This window comes from Xiphias gladius, chromosome 17 (assembly GCF_016859285.1).
Source record: "Xiphias gladius isolate SHS-SW01 ecotype Sanya breed wild chromosome 17, ASM1685928v1, whole genome shotgun sequence".
Lineage (NCBI taxonomy): Eukaryota > Metazoa > Chordata > Actinopteri > Istiophoriformes > Xiphiidae > Xiphias > Xiphias gladius.
The window spans coordinates 6753082-6770625 of NC_053416.1; the positions used below are offsets into that span (position 1 = coordinate 6753082).

Below are 17544 nucleotides of genomic sequence, written 5' to 3' on the forward strand. Positions count from 1 at the left end.
CTCATGTCTTGGCTTCAGTTTTTTTCTGCACTGTCATTTGATTCATATGACTCGAACCAGAAACCCAGAGTGGTCAGGGCTGCTAATAATTTTTCGGTGAGATCACAACTTGAATTTATCGAATGTCATTTTGTTTTATCCGTGATGGCAAACGACCCCTTTTCCAATATAAAATGACCTTTTTGTGGTACTCATCTGCTTGTCTTCAGGCCGAGAGGAATGACTGATGAAACCGACTTGGATAGACCATGAGGTACGGAAGATAATATACAATAATGAGACATTTCAGATGAGATCACAGAAAAATAAAATTGTTTAATGTTTAAAATATCCAGAGATAATGTTCTAATTTAACCACCATTTTGAAAGGATTGGCCGACAAACAAAATACAAACTGATTGAGTTTGTCTAACTCACACTCGGTTGTACACTTCTTGAACCAAATGGCCATGTTTGAAGGCGGGGAAGCCGGCGCGGGATCACACCCACGCTGCTGCGCTACTGACTCAATACGCTTCGAACAAGCCGCATGTTAGATCTTCTAGCGGCGTCTGAAACTCCCTTTTCATCGGCAGAATCTCGTTTGACAACAGGGATTAGAGACTAGCCGGATGTTTGTGCCGGTAGGCAGGGTTTGACCCGGTCTCTCAAGCTGCCCATCACTTTTTCATGCGTGCAGCCAAGTGCAACACCACGAGAATGCCTTTGAGGAGACTGTCCAACAACTACGTTCCATTATCCCCATTTGTACAATGAGTTGTGTCGAGGCTACCAAGAAGCGCAAAAGGCGGAATCTTTGGAGAAAGAGGTCGGACAGGAAGCCAGAGGGAGGCTACAATGGCAGGCCCTTTCTGCCCTATTGTTGTCTTAAGGTAATGACATAATCAAGTTGTGTACTGGAGATAATGGACCTAAAAAATTATTAGCAACCTTAGCCGATCTGAACTCCCCTGGATAACAGTGCAGAGACCCCGTCGCTGACCCGTCCTGAAATGTGATCTTATATAAAACCCTCTTTCAAAAAGACAGAAAAACTTGAGATATAACTGACACTCTACCAGACAAAATCTAAAAGTCAGATAAAACAGAAAAAAAGAAGACAATATTAGATAACACTTCTGGTATATTGTTACTCTGAAAGTTGATACAATAAAGTCAAAAACTGCTATGATTGGTGCAAATGCTGAGCGTTACAACAGGAAATCTATTCATTGTGCAAAAACATCTGACATCAAACTAAATGAAAAAACCGACAGACATAGTGTGCATCTGTGTGAAATGATAAAGGCAACAAAAAGAAAAACAAGAAAAGTAAAAGTCAGCATGCAGTTGAAACGTCACACAGTAAGGCAACTGAACATCTCGGTTGGCTTCCCTGCCTGAAAGCTCCACAAATATACTGCTGAACAAAGATGTTCATCTCGTCGCGTGTTCTCAAAAAAAGAACAAGACAGAAATCTGTTAATGAGCATTCGGTGTTTTGGCAGTTTCTTCTGCATTTGCCAGCCGCGGCTGAACCCAGAGGTTTTGCAGAATAGCGATAAGGTTTGTCAAGGGCTGAGGTCTACAGCACATGCTGGCAAGCAAATCGTCTTTAATATGAGGACACTGAAGTTAAACCTGTGTATCACTGCCGACATACGCCATCTTCCCTTGTGCACGTTAAGATTTTGAAACAAACATCTGATGACATACCGGTAGGATCTGCTAATCCAAACTATGATTGTAGTGATTTTCAATGGAACATGTGAGCAGCTTTGCGCACTTTGAGGAGATTTTGACAGGGTTGCTGGAGTGTCTGAGAAGTTTCGTTTCAAAAACGTTAATCCATCAAAAGGTCTGTTCCTATTTTGAGGCTATGTGACAAGTAACTTCAAAGGGAACTTCTTTAAAACTGAAGCTCTTCTTCCTCCCCCTTCCTCTCTCATTCAATGTCCACTATCATGCACAGTTTGTCCCATTAACCTAAACATTCAAAAGTTCATACAACCCTCGAAACTGAAAGACGACGAGCTACGGGGTACAAAACAACTGAAATCATCAACTTGACAGCTAACATAGCTTATAATCAGTCTAAGGCAAAACAAACAAACAAACAGACAAACAAAAAAAAAAAAAAAAGGACAAGTAGTGGGTTGATGAAATTAGGAACTTTCTGACCACATACTGTATAGGCTATCACTTTGTGGACCAAAGTCCTGTAGTCCATGCCAGCCTTCCCGGTGGAATAACCCTCCGCACTCCCGCATGGCCCGGTTCCTAGTTTGGGATCTACACGGACGACCAGTGGGGAGCCTTACACTCTGAAGCTCTCTCCTTTGCCGTCAATGTGGCGCAGACGCAGGTACACGTCCGTGCCAATGCCCTGCATAGACTGTATGGACAGAGACCCACCCAGGTACTCGGCGTAGGCCCTAGACGTGGGCAAGCCGAAGCCAAACCTGCAGGATCAGAAAAAGACGCAGACAGCGGGTTTAAGGTGACAGCGAAGCAATCGACCTGCGTCTGTTCTGCACAGCCAGCTGAGTCACACCTGGCTGAAAACGATCTGGCGTCAGCAAAACATGAATATACTGTAAAGTGGAGATGAAGCGGTGAACAAGTGCCGTGCAGTACTGCGAAATGCCACCTGGAAGTAAGTACGGGTGGTCATAGGATCCATCATAACGTCAAGGATGCCTTGATTTGATAAACCCAATTCCCCACTCTCACTGCGTCCTATTTAACACGTCAACACCAATGTGAGTAAATCGGAAAATGTGTTTATCGCCCCACTGTGGCTTCCATTAACGGTGAGATGGCATTTTCCAGCACCAAAAAAAAGAGCCTTTCAGAAGGTGTCTCACAAGAGGAAAAAATATCCGGTCTTGAAGTGTAACCTGGACTGGGAAATGAAGCTCACATTTACAGCGCGCCTTGGGTGACTGGATAGTTATCCGATAAGAAAACAGCCGAGTGTAAATGCAAGCAAGAGGCATCGGAAAACAGAGAGAAACCCAACAGCTCAGCTGCATTACCAACACCCTGATTTTGAGGAAGTCTGATCCGGATTTGCATGAAGCCCAGGAAAACCAAGACCGAGGCCATTAGATCAACGACCCGGCTGACAGAGACGCATATATGTGGGCCAAGTATGAAAGCAGAAATCACAAAAAAAAAAAAAAAAAAAAAAACCACACATCTGGATTTTATCCAGACACTTGAAATGGGAAGTGTAAGGGCGTGAGGCATGACTGCCAGACATTTCCCGGACTGGGATGATATACAACCGCTGAAAAACAACGTTAGCAGGCCAACATTGGGAAAGTGTAAGGTGATGTCGCACGACAAGCCTGCAGATCACCTTCAATGCCCACTGGCAAAGGTTCTCCAAGTCTTCTCCGAATTCTGCTTGAGGGATGAACACCAGTCGCCTGATTTGTCTCACCCGGTGTTTCGATGATGGTGGTGGAGAATGCTTTCTAACACATTCCTCCAAAACCTCCCATAGGCATTAAATCAGGTTGAGATCTGGTGATTGATTGATTCATAACATTTTCACACTCAACAAACCATTCATCGAGCCCTCATTCTCCATACAGCAGCATTTTTTTTTTTTTAATGCTCTTTCCTTCAGGTTTATCCTTCCATTTTTCAACACCTGTGTTGTGTGTTCAGTAATATTGGAACACTAAGTAAATGAGAGACTTGAAAGCGACAGATCAGAGCTTTATCATGACGACTTTTACCAGAAGGTAATGGTATTCACAAAATCTAATGCAACGCTTTGACAAGACCACTTCCATACAGGGATCGCACAAAGAGGGTTAAGTGCAGTTTCTTCTACTTTCTCTGGTTAATACTAGACAAAGACACGCTGTGCTTTCACATTCTTACCCGTGCATAGGGCTGGACTGGTTTCCGCTGTTGGTAATGCTGTTGAAGAGGTTGCTCATGCGCGGGTCCTGTGCACTCTCCTCAGCCGTGCTGAAGTGGTAGTCCATCACCTTGTCTATTATATTGTGAGGGATGCCGCCACCACGGTCTGAAATCCTAAAGCAGAGAATAAAAAATGTCATCTTCGGACCACTGTAATCTCCTTTTCTTTGACTTCAACGCTGCTCTATTTAACCCACTCACACATAAATCTTATTGGGCTTGTCAGAAACGACTGAATCCTCGGCTCATTCAAGGCTTCGAAATTCAAACTTCGCCAAATATTGCTGCAGTTGCTCATAGAAGCAGTCGCAGTGGAACAGACACTTAGCCACTCACCTGATGACAAAATCAATGTCATTATTGGCAATGGTGACAACAACATCCGGCACATTGTACGGGGTGTCCAGATGGCTTTCCATGGTGGCCCTGAAGAGACAAATAGATGGACATCACGGAGAGTAAACAGTTGAGTGTGAAAATTGTGCTCTGATCCGAAAATCAAATTTATTTGAAATTGGCAGGTTGTGTTTTTATTTAAAAATTGTACTGCTTATAGTTTTTTGTGCCAAAAACAGAGGCATGCTGAGAGACAATGTGCCCGATCAAATCTGAAGTAACAGTTGATATATGAAGTCAATGAAGTCAGTCATGCAGTCCTTCCGAGGCTGGCCAAACTTTGTCCTATTTCTGTCCTCAGTCTTCACAAAACCAAAAAGACCTGCGCGTACGCTGACAGGGACTGTACCTCTGTGAGGAGGCTAGAGTCATCAACAGTCTCTAAACTACTTACATTCTCAAATCGCAAGAGAATGCAAACAACGGTCGCTCCTTCTGCTTTTCTCTCCCCTAAACCGGTACCCTCGAGGAATGACAAGAATGTAGCCAACATACAGCCGGAAGCGACCGACCGAAAAACTGTTCTCCCGGCTCTGATCACGGGGCAGGGCTCTCTCAAACCAGGAAACAACACCAAACGAAAACTTTGCCGCTCATCCTCAGCAGTCGAAGACAGAAGAAGATCTTTTGTTGCTGTTACACCGATGTTTATAATGGAGATTATATTTTACAATATTGACTCAAGGGTCAACTATTGCCTCCAGAGGTTTTGTAAGTAGACCACAATGACCGAAGACCAAAACCTCATTAAGATATTTTATTGATTCCTGCAGGTCAGTTTTCTTTTTGCATGTGAGTTACTGATAAGAGTGAAGGTTAAAAGATAGGATGCACCGGTTTTTATGAATGCCACTCAAAAATAGCACAATTATACCTTGTTTTACAAATTATTTATTTGAAAAATGATAAAAATGTACATAAATTATGAAAAAATTCTGTTGAGGCCCAAAATGAAAATGAAACAAGGTAGGTATACAGACAAAGTTAATGCATCTCAATGAATGAGGCTTATATAATCTATATTAATATAGGCTTGACAGACTGCCTGTCAACCTGAGTAGCTGTATTTGATGTGGTAACTGAGAAAACAGAATCTAAAAGCAAAGTATTTTTGTCTTTTTCCAGCCAAAACACTTCTGTCCAACTGGAATGGATCATTATATGTTAACCTACATTATAGTTTAATGTTTTTTAAGTTGATTTCGCCTATGCAGCCATTGAAACACCTGTTTGTATTAACGTGTTTATACTTGATTGTGTGAAGCCTTCTGCGTACAGAATTTCACCAAACAAGGCCTCGCTTTAAACTATTAGTACTTGTTTGCACCTCAGTTCAACAAAGCACAGCCTTAAGTGGACTGCCCTGACTTTGTGTGAGGCAGATCCCAGCACTGGCCTTGCCTCTCATATGGATTTCAACCAAGGTTATTTTAGTTTTACTTTTGTTCCACTTTCTCTTTTATGATCACTATGTTCCGTGATCTCAGCTGTGCAGTCCCCACATGTGCTTGAGCATTTGTTCCCAAAGTGGGTGCTGGACAAGGACTGGTCAGCAGCACTGTACAATTTCACTTTTCCAATATTTGTTCATTCTGTTTGCCTATTTAATCTTTTTTAAATATAATTTTTATATATTTCTTTTTTTTCCCCTCATACTTTCACAAGTTTCATCACGTACAAATCATACTTTCATCATCTTAATCATTTGATATGATGGGACAAGATGCTTATACTTGTGCTTATGATCAAAAATGTTCCCATTTTAGACATTTTTAATTCCTTGTGTTTGAAGATCCCAATAAAACAGTAGTGATGGAAAATGTTACATTGAGCATGTTACTCTTTACTCTTAATCTTTATGGTAAAATTCTCATCTAGATGTTTTTTTATTCTTTGTTAAATTTTATGCAGAGAAAAGGTGATTTATTTTTTAATTTAAGGGATTTTATTATTTGCAATTTTCACTAAAACCTATTTAAAAAGTAAGAATAATATAAAGCTTGGGCATTACATTTTTAACAGTCAGTTTGTATCAACTGTGATCTGACTGTATCGCTACATCTCAAAATCTTAAAAGAATTTGGAGATGTTGCGATATGCTGCGATTTCAATCTGGAGATCTCAACACCGGGCTGAGGAGCAGTGTTTGGCTGCCGTCCCTTGCTGAAAGTTTCGAGCCTGCTCTACCTGACCATCCCCAGCATCACCGGTAGGTTTGTTGTATTCAGAGGTGCGTTCGGTCCAGTTAAACAACAGGGGGTCAGCAAAGAAAAGGGGGGTCAGGGGGGTGTCAAGTTACTCTTTGAACAACAGGAACAGACAGTCGAGCTGGAGATGAATAATTGTGGGTAAGGTTACCTCATGGCATTCTTGAGGAGCTCGGGCAGGATGTAATCCAGAGGCAGAGGGATGAAGGGGAAGCGAGCTGCTACGTGCCCGTTGATCCTCACCCTGGGCGAGTTACCATACTGGTGCTCACAGAGACGTCTGGTGGACCAGAGAAACGCATTAAAGTTTGGAATCCCCATTTCTCTGGATCGCATAGATTTTACAGGTACGTACATCCTGTACTTGGACATCTAATCTCTGTCTTGTCCTTCCAGCCTTGGTGTATATGACTTCATACTGTAGAGATCAATTCATACTGATGACAGTGCTAGGAACAAAGTACAGCTAAGCCTGATGGGAATGTCGTTGGTTTTGCAGGTAACTGGTCATATACCCAGGTACTTCGCAAATTACAAATATGACCTGATGATGGGGCCAGATAAAAAAAAGTTAAAAGGTCAGCAAAGTTTTTACAATTCATCCTAAGGGGGACTTGAATGTGTGATTCCCCAGACATTTGCATAAATTTAATGGTAATCTACAAATTTCATGGTAATCTATGCGCTACTTGTTGAGATATTTCAGTCAGGACCAAAGTGATGGACAAAACAAAACTGATAAACACTGTGACCCCTAGAGCCACACTGCTATCGTGCTGAGCTACGTCATAGATGTGTTGATGCAAATGGATTGTAATTGTAATTATACTTTACTGGTGTTGATTTCTTTGTGTTCACCAGCTGGACACTGCCCCAAACAATAACAACAGACAAATGCATTATTTCCAAGCCTTTCACTGACTCCCACTCCGCGCACAGTAGGAACTTTCTATGTGAACTTTCTTTTGAACTCAGTCAAAGTCACTGACTCCAAAAAGGTCATTTGATAAGATTACAAAAGGTAAACAAGAATCATAGATAATATCTCATTCACAGCTCCACGTCCAGGGTTTATCTGACGAACTCTGACATCCCTCGGTCAACAGAGTGCTCGTACGGAAACAGAAAGTCATCTAAAAAGGTGATAAATAAACAGATCCGAGTGGCTTAACACTCACCTGGCAAAGTCCACCCACTTCTCTATGATCTTTTTGGGAGAGAGACGTCTGCATATGATCCCAACGAATTCAGGCTGAAACAGAAAACAGAAATATTTTAAATTTGACCCCATCAAGAGAATTAACTATTGTTATTTTAAATTAACTATTAAAAATTTGTTTAAAATAACTTATGCAACTGTTGCTCCGCTGCTGATTTTTCTTTCTCCGACTGTACACTGTATATCTTGCTATTTAATCACAAAATTCAGTTGCTGCAGTGCATTAAAATGCCATTTAAACTGCCAAAACAAACATGGCAGCTTATCTGATGCTCCCTTTCAACTCAAAGTGGCCCTTAACAAATGCACTATTTCCTCCTGTTGGAGCAAATTTGCCAAAACCCGTGAGGAAACCACACAGCCTCTCTTAAAAATAAAGTGATATATTTATGTATAAATGGGCTTGGGGCTGCAAGTCAAAGTATTGAGAGAGGGACGGCTTTGGTCGGACAAGCACGTCACCCCCACCAAATGTTACCATCATATTTGACTAGGACATGTAACAATGTCGAATAGTTGTAAAACAAACAACCTTACTCCTTGGCTTACCATATATATCCTGCACTGGGAAAACAACACAGTTCAAAGGTGTAAAAATCATTTGATTCATAGAAAATAGTCAGATGTACATTATCTTCGTGGAGGGCGAGATGGTGCGTGGCCAACATCCGGATTCCCAGACGAGAGCACAGCGTTGTATCCAGGAAGCTGCGGATGATTGTCTCATCCTGAAAAAAAAGAAGAAAAAAAAAAGGAGCTCACTTCCAATTCAATTCCAACAGTGGTACGAAAACCGACCGAATAAAGACTGATTTGCTATGAGACAAAACTGGAATATTGGCTACACTGGAGGTAGAGGTGTCGTCCACTAACCGGAAGGTCGGTGGTTCAATCCTCCAGTCCGCAGGTCAAAGTGTCCCTGGGCAAGATACTGAACCCCATAAAAATTGTCCCCGACGTTTTGTGTTTGTTTGTGTATGTGTGTGTGTGTGTGTACAAAGCGCTGTATATATAGAAAAAAGAACGCTGTGTGAATGGCTGAATGTGGCAGTAGTGTAAAGTGTTTTGAGTGGTCAATAAGACTAGAAAAGCGCTTCGTAAGTGCAGTCCATTTACAATATATACTTATTTTTAGGATTAGCAGCTTTCATATGCAAACCAGTCATTATTATGTGCAGAGGATGAGTTTTTATGGGCTTTCATAGAATCATGATCATCAGCCAGGGATTATTTCCAACATGGCGTCATTGTCCTGCAGTACCACATTGGCTCCTTAACCGTGAAGTTGAATGTTCCTACCTGGATGTGTCTGCGGCACTCCCTGAAGCCCTGGGCCAGCATGGTGACCACATCTTTGTGGTCGTCCAGAAGCTGCTGCACCAGCTTACAGAAACGAGCCTCCACATCCTGATCTTTGATCTGTCAACAAATGAGCACACTTTATATCAACCCTGTCTCTACCTTTTTTTTTCTCTCTCCTTTTTTCATTACATATATCTTAGTTAGGCATGTCATGATCTCCACAAAGACAAAAGAATTAAATAAAGAGCCGAGCCTTAGCCTGTTAACTGTCACTGTTAACCGAGACATAACTGAGGCGGACTGACCCACTTTCCACACTGCACATATTTTCTGTTACTGAATCCACAGAGAGAGGATTGCACAAGTTGCCAGCTTGTGTCAGCTAAAAGAGGCACAATTGTTACAATTCTTAGTATTAAATAATTTTTAAAATCTGCAACTACAACTTGAGTGACTTCTGAGAAGCACAATAAAATAGATTTGGATCAAATTTTATATATAGTCTCTCAGGCCTCCACCACTTTTATTGCTAGGTTGTACATTGGTGTGTATTGCACTTTATCTGAAGTCAAACTCAAATCTTTTATTGCACTTAGGGTTTTCTGATGCGTCCGACGCACCAGAGACAATGTCTCGTCTCAGCTGAACTGACGGTCGAAACTTGAAATATTTCAAATTGACACCACTACACTTATTTTTTTCCACTAACGCCATAAAAATAAACTATTTATTTCTATTGATACTTTAGTGTAAATGACAACAATTTATAGATCTCAGACAAAATAAGTCACTTCAACATATTTCAGGCAGCAACTGCAGGGCCATCCAGCCATTCTGTAGCGGTGAACAGCGTATTAGGGAAGTAATTATGTTATTTATCACCCTGTTAAAAATGATTGAGCAAGTGGCTGGACTGTTTTGCCGATCTAGCCGAACCAAGGATTTATTAGCACTCAGATAAAAGCTGTTTATGCTCATGAATAAAGCTTCTCCGTGAGAAATGAAGAACTTTAACTTATGACCCTGTTTGCATGTGTATGGGTTTTTCGTAGGTAGGGCACTCACCGGGGGAAAGTCACTGAGCATGTGGTAGGCTCTGATGTAGAGTTCGTGCTGTAAGAAAGGAGAGGAGAGGTGGAGGCTTTGGTTAAACAGATCCTGTGTGATCGTCCATCCAACCAGAAATCATCACAACACCCGCACCGGCCCCTGACTGGGCCCCATAGGCACAACTGACAAGTCCACATGTCGCTTGCATTACAAAACTGTTCAGGATGTGTCAATGTGATTGATTTCTCTGCGTTACAGACGAAGCCGAACAAGTTCTCTCCAGAAAACGAGCTTTGCTCCTAAGTTACATTGGAGTTTAAATTACTGGACGAGATCAAGCTTGAATTTTATGATCCTGATGTGTATCAGTTGTAACTCAAAAAATTGCTTCATCCATTGTTTTCTGTTTGATAAAAGAGCCGTTAGAGTGAGTTAAGCCACCTCGGCCTACATTACAACTGTTGGCATTCAGAGGGAGCTACGCTTTATGCAATCGGTACAGAGGAGCTCCGTGATGCCAGAAAGGAAGGAATCTAGGTGAAAGTTCATCAGCAGTGACACATGCAGAGGCGGAGAATTGGAATTGAGGGACATAATTGGAAGGAGAGAGAGAGAGAGAGAGAGAGAGAGAAAAAAGGACCCTGTTCCAACATTAAGACAAAGGAGAAACTCTCACTGAAAAAACAAAACAAAAAAAACAACACGCACTGATCCAGGCTCTGGTATCGTTTAACTGCTTTTGTCAGCGTGCAACAAGAACTGATGACTGCTTTCTGTTTCTGAGTCATATTTTTCTAGATGCGCAGATTGTCTGGTGGCTTTTATTGGCTGAGGTCTGGGGCTCTCTCTGTGCGAGGCTTGTGCCACCACTTCCAGACAAGGGGGTTTAAAGGAATTTTGTTTGTCTGACATGGCATTTGAAAAACTCAACAGCTATGTGTCTTTCCAGGAGCGTGCCGTGCTGACACTGGGGAGAGCTCACTGTGGACAGTTTTTCATTGGAGTGACCTTCTAACAGTCAAAAACAGGAATTGTTATGGGCAGAAAAGCATTTTTTTAAAAATAGGCGAAGTCCTTCAGTATCACTAGTTCACATGAAAGGCCTGGACCACTCAAAAAGAAATTTCTAAGTAAAACAAAATGGGTGATTCTGACAAATTCACTTAGGTCAGTTCTAATTGCCTGTTAAGAGCAAATCTGTTCATATGAGTAATTCTTGTACCAGGCCCGTTGTGAATCAGGTTTTTGTGTATCCACTGCAAAGACACCATGTCATTCACTAGAGGTGAGTCAATTTTTCGATTTTTTCGTTTGTTTAAACAAACCTTTAAACTCTTAACGGACTGTGCAATACACACTCTCAGGTTCGTTGCTCTTCATCGCCTTTGCTTGTCCGTAAAGTGTCATGTCACATTAACCCAAATACATTACGTCTGCTTCAAGTACATACTGTATATTAAATGTCTTCTATACAAGTGCTTTCAGACAGCGAGCTGACACTGTTGAGTCTGCAGCGATGTCGGTGGTCTGTACTTCTAATGGGCAGGAAGAAAGAAACAACGCTGCCGGCGCAAACTAGGGGCTCCCACATATACTACATCCACCCTCCTTAGTCCCATTCCCCAACTTAAGAGAAAAGGTTGTACCTGTAGCTTAAAGTAAAGTAAATGATTAACAGATTAATTAGCAATTTATTGGACCAAACTGGATGAAGTCTGGACAAAGTACCCATGTGTTGGAAGTAGGATCATAACCGGGACTGTTGCAATATGCAATTTGCTTTGTTACACAAAAACAACACATCCATGTCCTGATCATTTGATCCATAAACGATTTTTAAATTTTTCCAGAATGGGATATAGGACAATATCTAAATCAAAATCACAGTATAAAAAAAATCACATATACTGTGATTGGAGATTTTATCCATATCGCCCACTCTAATCAGCGGATAACAGCGCAAGTTCACAAGAGCAGCAGCCCCCCTCCCTCTCCTTGTTGCTGCCATTGTGTTTACATTGAGTAAATGCTAAATGGCTGCATTTCTATACTTTACAATTTGCCTATCACTCAACCACACATATCACACACCGATGGCAGCGAGCTACATAGAACGGGGCTGGCCTGGTCAGCAGGAGCAGTTTGGGGTTCAGCGCCTTGCCCTAGAACACTTCAACATGTGGACTGGAGGAGCTGGGGATCGAGCCGCCAGCCCTGTGATTAGGGCTCTACCTAATGAGCCACAACCACCCCTTCATATTGGAAAAAAAATGAAAGGCCACGGCAGTAAACACTCGCTGTGTGAAAGCACTTCCCTCCTTTCATCCAAAGTTCAGTCAAGGCTCTCTTGTGCAGTGGCCTAGTTGTCACTTTCTTATTATAGTATCTGCTGCGGGACCGATGCCCCCTCGCCTCATGTAAAAGCTTCACCCTGTAGCCAGGACTAGTGCTGGGTCGGAATCGTGCTCTTACCACTTGCAGAATGGTGGGGTTGCAACCGATGATGAAGGGCAAACTACGGAAGCCCTTGATGCGATGAGCAATTCGTACAGGCAGCTCCTTGTGTAGGTACTTGGCACTGCTCTAAGATCAAGCACACACAGGTAATAGTGGAAAGCAAGTGAGTGAAGCTCGTCATTACAGGTACACTTGGCAGTTCTCCCAATGTGGCTGAAATATTTACCAAGATGTGGTGTCCATCAGGAGACTTCCCGGAATACAGCAGGGTCGCTAAGGTCAGTCGCACTGAGGCCTGAAGAGAGATTAACAGGTACGATCAAGTACACGTCAACAGTCAGCAGTGCAGGGTACGTAACACCCTGGGACCCAGAAAGACTTCCTGCTGTACACGTGCATTACACAAAAAAAAAAAAAAAGACAGCTGTAACCTCAGCATTTCCTCTGCAACACCCATTCAGAAATGACTAGGGCTAGGTATTGCATTAAAATGTTTCAATACTAATGCTTATACCATACCTGAGTTTCAGTACCGACAGCAGAAAGATACTTTTTTTTTTTGATACTTTAATTTGAGAAATATGAATGTCTGTCTGTTAAACCTTTTTTTAAATTTAACATAAGGAGCCCAAGTTCTCAAATTCTTAAATGCTGTTTAAACACAACGAGCCTTACAAGAGCTAACCCCAAATAAAATACAGTATATACATTGGTCTCGACTTTTTGATACACAAATTCAAAAAGGCTGTTATCGAAAATGTTTATGTTATATGTTTATGTTAAATACTTAACATCAGCCGGTGTATTATTCTCAGATTTTGTAACTCTTAAATATTTATATTGGCTTTGAAAATCCAGAAATGGCTGGGCTCTACGGAAAAATAACTCGGTATATTATCACAATTTAAACCACTAAGCCAAATATATATATTTTAAAAGCTACCAAGTGTCGTATAACTCGATATTTTTGTTTGCAGGGAGTTGACCAGGCTCAGCCAGGGGAACCCACTGATGGTCACTCCCTGTGGGAGTGAAAACCTGTGTCACCAAACGGTGGGTAGGGAATCACGGTGCAGTGACCGGGTTTCATGGGTCACCGGTCCAACGAAACACTGTCACACCCTACGAGACAATGATGGGCAACATGTTTCCAAGACAGCCCATGAAAAAAAAAAAAAAAAAAAAAAAAATCACATTCGCAAATTGTCTACCAAGAGATAGATTGGACGACAGTGTGAAAAGTCTCAAAAACTGCTCAAAACTGTCAAGAATATGTGGCCGCTGACAAATATTAAACCTGCGTGTACGGAAAGCCTTGAGAACATAGCTGCAGCCAATAAAAATCCATAATGGCGAGTCTTATTCGGGTAAGCTTAGCTAGCAGCGGTATTACTGTCAATGGTTTACACCTTGCATTAACACGCAATCTGTACCTGGACTTCTTGTCGGCACAAGGACGAACCCACGTTTCTGATACTAAGCGACGCACCCGCGTCAAACAGCTTGTTCATTTTATAGGCCGTGGCTGTGTTTACCCCGCTGCGACACCCGCGGAAAGCTCTGCTCGACCTCCGGGAGGCGGGAGTGTGGCTCTGTGCAGAAACCGGAGTCCGAGCGGAACACCTGACCTGGTTGTGGAACCGGGGAAAAGTTCACAAGGGCCACCAAGAACAATGCCAGGACTCGGTCTCTCGGGACCATGGACACCCACGAACACCCCCTCCCCCACCCGCCCATATGAAAACGCTGAAGTAGGGTTTTGACCTATTTCGGTATTTGACCTTAAAACGCAGATGCACGTTCCTTCCTCGTTTTACCGGGGAGAAATACTGGTGTCATTTTTTTTTTTTTTTTTTTTTGCTCAAAGCTGAGTACAAAAAAGAGAAAAAGAAAAAAAAAAAGTCACAGTCAGCAGGAGGAAGGAGCATGTTATTGGGATTAGCGGTTTCCCTGTTTGACCACACAGCTCCATGAATACTTAAACGGGTGCTGGTACATTTATGTTTCATCGTCAACCGACTGAATGTTTGCTTTACACTGTGTTAGAGGGTGGACGAGGAACGCGAAGGGATCTAGCACACCGAGGACCGACTTCGAGGATGGGCAGGATCAGCGACATCGTTACGGCGACTTCCGACTCAACCTCCGCTTCTGAAACGTAACCCCATCAACTCCCTTGTTACTGGTCAGTCTTCAGACATCTGCGGTATCTTCCAAACGACAGCTCTCCGTATTGACAACTCGTCCACAACATCAGCGGGAACAACGCACTGCGTTTTCCGGGTTTTTCTACGTTATGTCTGTTAATTTGTCCAAGATTAGCGACCTTTAATAAACATTATGCCCTCGTGAAAAACTGTGACGCTGCATTCATGCCCCTCAGCAGCAAATGGGTCAAGTAGCGGTTAAGAGCTAACGTGAGGGGCTCGGCGACTCTGGATTATTAAAAATATGCATTATAATCGTTCACAGACGGCATCCTAAACTCTGAAATGTCATAAAAAGATAAATCTAAAAGTAGCTACTTGTGCTTTGATTTAATGTAGCCACGTCTTCCATTTTGTTTAGTGGAAATTAGGAAATAAATACCTGTTATTCACAGGTGTTTCATTGTTGGTGATGGCTGAAAAGAGAGGTCGAGGTTCGCCCACTGTCTCGGACCTGAGCAGTAACTTAATTCAGAATTTTAGTTAGCTTTGAGCGCTAACTGGCGTGGATCGGTCATTCGAGAGGGATTAAATTCCTATTTGCCGCATTTTATGTGTCCCTGAACGCAGCACAAACAGTGCTAACAGCTAACGTTACTGTCAAGCTACAGCTAGCTTACCCCCTCGTTGCCACGGCAGGAGGACCCCCCATTTCAGAGGAGTAAAGCGACCCAAAGTCGCACTCCTACCTTTTCCGCGGAAACATCAATGGCAGACTGGTTGTAAAATGACGTGACAGTCTTCGACCGCTCTCTTGCCAACTCTGAAAATCCCTGCATCGAGGACGTGGACCGAAATCTGTGGCTCTCCTTGCACGGCATCGGCGGTACTGTTTTGGTGGCGGGGGCCAGCAAGAGGCTGCCGAGCCTCGGCCTGACCCTGCAGGTGGCACCGCTCAGCATCTCCACCGCTATACCCGCCAGTACAGGACGCATTTGGAAACGAGCTGTGTGTGTGTGTGTGTGTGTGAACAGGGCTGCCCCGTTCCCCGTGCAGGCATTAAGCGTCGGGGCTGCTACGACGCCATCGGGGTCACGTCGCAATGGTGCACAAAGGCACGGATCTGAATACAGTAGAGAGAGAGTACAGAAGGGGCTTTGTACGCATTGGCCAGTGGGGTAGAGCGCTGGTGTGACGACAGGACGGCTGAGCCAATCAGTCAGCCAGAGGCGGAGCGACACAGCATCAACAACCCCCCCTCTCAGCTGCCGTACTGTACTGCGAGGAGCAGTCGGAGCTGTAGGTTAGCAATTCCGGGTTTTTTATCCGACCCGTGGCCAAAGGGGACATGGGGAGGAACAATGTAAGATGCAGTACGTTGGCAGGTACGCACGCATGTTTAAAAAAAACTTGCATGTGTACCTGTCCCACCAACCAAATACTTTACAAACTAGAAAGTGCGATCAGTTGAGCGCAGACTTCCAACACGGTCAGGGTTAAGCAACTTACACCAGGCCTCAGAGGAAAAAAAAAAATATAATAAAAAAATTCATAGTAATTGATCCGGATAGGGCCCAAAATTTAATGGATTGTTCCCTGGCCCATGTCCCATCTCTCCACCAAGTTCGGTGCAAATCAGTTCAATTTTTGCTTATTCCTGCTGACAAACAAACAAACAAACAGAGAGGCATTTCTTTTGCAATTTCTGTGCAAAAGTTTCAGGCATTTGACATGTCTAGATTCTTGTCCATCGTGCAGCACCATCAGGGAGGCGTCACGATCAGTCCCAAATTCATTCTGCAGGATTGCAGCGACCACACACATACAGGCAGAGTCAATAAGACAAAACAACAACAACAAAAAACTGAAATACCAAAAAAAACTATCTTCAGACAAAAAGAATATAAAATTCCTGCAGCAGATGGTCTTGGCCCCCACAGCGCTCTGATCCTAACATCATGGGGCCTGTCTTGGTTTCCATGGAGGGACAGCATAAATCCACAGAGGGACTGTGGCAAATTCTCCAAGATGTTTGGAGCAACCTACCTGCCAAATACCTTGAAAAACTGTGCGCTGAGTGTACCGAGGAGAATTAGCGCTGTTTGAAAGGCAAAAGGTGTTCACAGCACATATTTTTTCAATTTAGGTTTATTTCTATTCACCGCATGTTGTAAATACAATCTTTGTGGCATTTTTTAACGCATGTTCACTTTACTTTTTTTGGTTCAAACTTTTGCACAGTACTGTGTGTATTCTTTTGCCTTCAAGGAGGAGTAAATGAAAAGTACATTTCTATTTATTACTCCTCTCAGATTGAATAAAAGAATACTAATCTTTTTTTTTTTCCATGTCAGTTAAAAACATATGTGCCGGTACAAGTAATTACCTCAAAAAAATTCATGCACCATATTTACCCCAGTGGATAAAACCAACGGAAACATTATTTTTGCAACGGTTGTCTGTACAAGAATTATTGTACTAAGACACTTAATTAGGAGGAAAACAATTCTGCTTTCAAAGTAGAGCTGAAACAGTTAGAGTTACTCAATAATCCAAACAACAGAAAATGAATCAACTCTTTTGATAACCAATTCATTTTTAGGCAATCTTTTCTTGCAAAAAATGCCAACTATATTTTGGCTCCAGCTTCACAATTGTGAGGATTTTCTGCTTTTTTTTCCTTTTTCTTTTCTCAGTGTATAAAATTACAAATTGAAGCATTTGGGGACTTGAAGTGTAGGTTGGAGAAAACAAGCAATCTGCAGACGTCCTCTTGGGTTTTAGGAAACTGGGACAAGCAATTTTCACTATTTTCAGACAATTTATACAACAAACAGTTAATCGGGAA

General features: G+C 42.5%; 1 protein-coding gene and 1 long non-coding RNA gene across 3 annotated transcripts; one reads left to right on the forward strand and one right to left on the reverse strand.

The window, feature by feature from the left end:
- Nucleotides 1-290: 290 nt before the first annotated feature.
- Nucleotides 291-15834, reverse strand: bckdk (branched chain ketoacid dehydrogenase kinase). 2 transcript variants are annotated; one of them, XM_040150023.1, is made up of 11 exons: nt 15446-15834; nt 12776-12844; nt 12565-12675; nt 10108-10155; nt 9040-9159; nt 8370-8468; nt 7700-7773; nt 6673-6801; nt 4255-4344; nt 3877-4032; nt 291-2441 (listed from the first exon to the last, which is right to left on the reverse strand). In XM_040150023.1, the coding sequence occupies exons 1-11, from the start codon at nt 15689-15691 to the stop codon at nt 2297-2299; spliced, it is 1287 nt and encodes a 428-aa protein (XP_040005957.1). In that variant the 5' UTR covers nt 15692-15834; the 3' UTR covers nt 291-2296. The 2 variants fall into 2 exon arrangements, with proteins under 2 accessions (XP_040005957.1, XP_040005958.1); XM_040150024.1 differs by lacking the exon at nt 15446-15834 and adding an exon at nt 13983-14087.
- LOC120802329 lies at nt 14189-14905 on the forward strand. The gene is made up of 2 exons (XR_005709220.1): nt 14189-14300; nt 14596-14905. It is a non-coding gene; the product is annotated as an uncharacterized LOC120802329 (long non-coding RNA).
- Nucleotides 15835-17544: the final 1710 nt, after the last annotated feature.

Bases quoted from the DNA above. Each gene is read 5' to 3' on its own strand.
- bckdk (XM_040150023.1), bottom strand. From the start codon at position 15,691: ATGCGTCCTGTACTGGCGGGTATAGCGGTGGAGATGCTGAGCGGTGCC. The intron at 12,676-12,775 runs GTAAATATTTCA...GCTTGATCTTAG, and splicing joins CTGATGGACACCACATCTTG to AGCAGTGCCAAGTACCTACA. The intron at 9,160-10,107 runs GTGAGTGCCCTA...ATTTGTTGACAG, and splicing joins TGCTCAGTGACTTTCCCCCG to ATCAAAGATCAGGATGTGGA.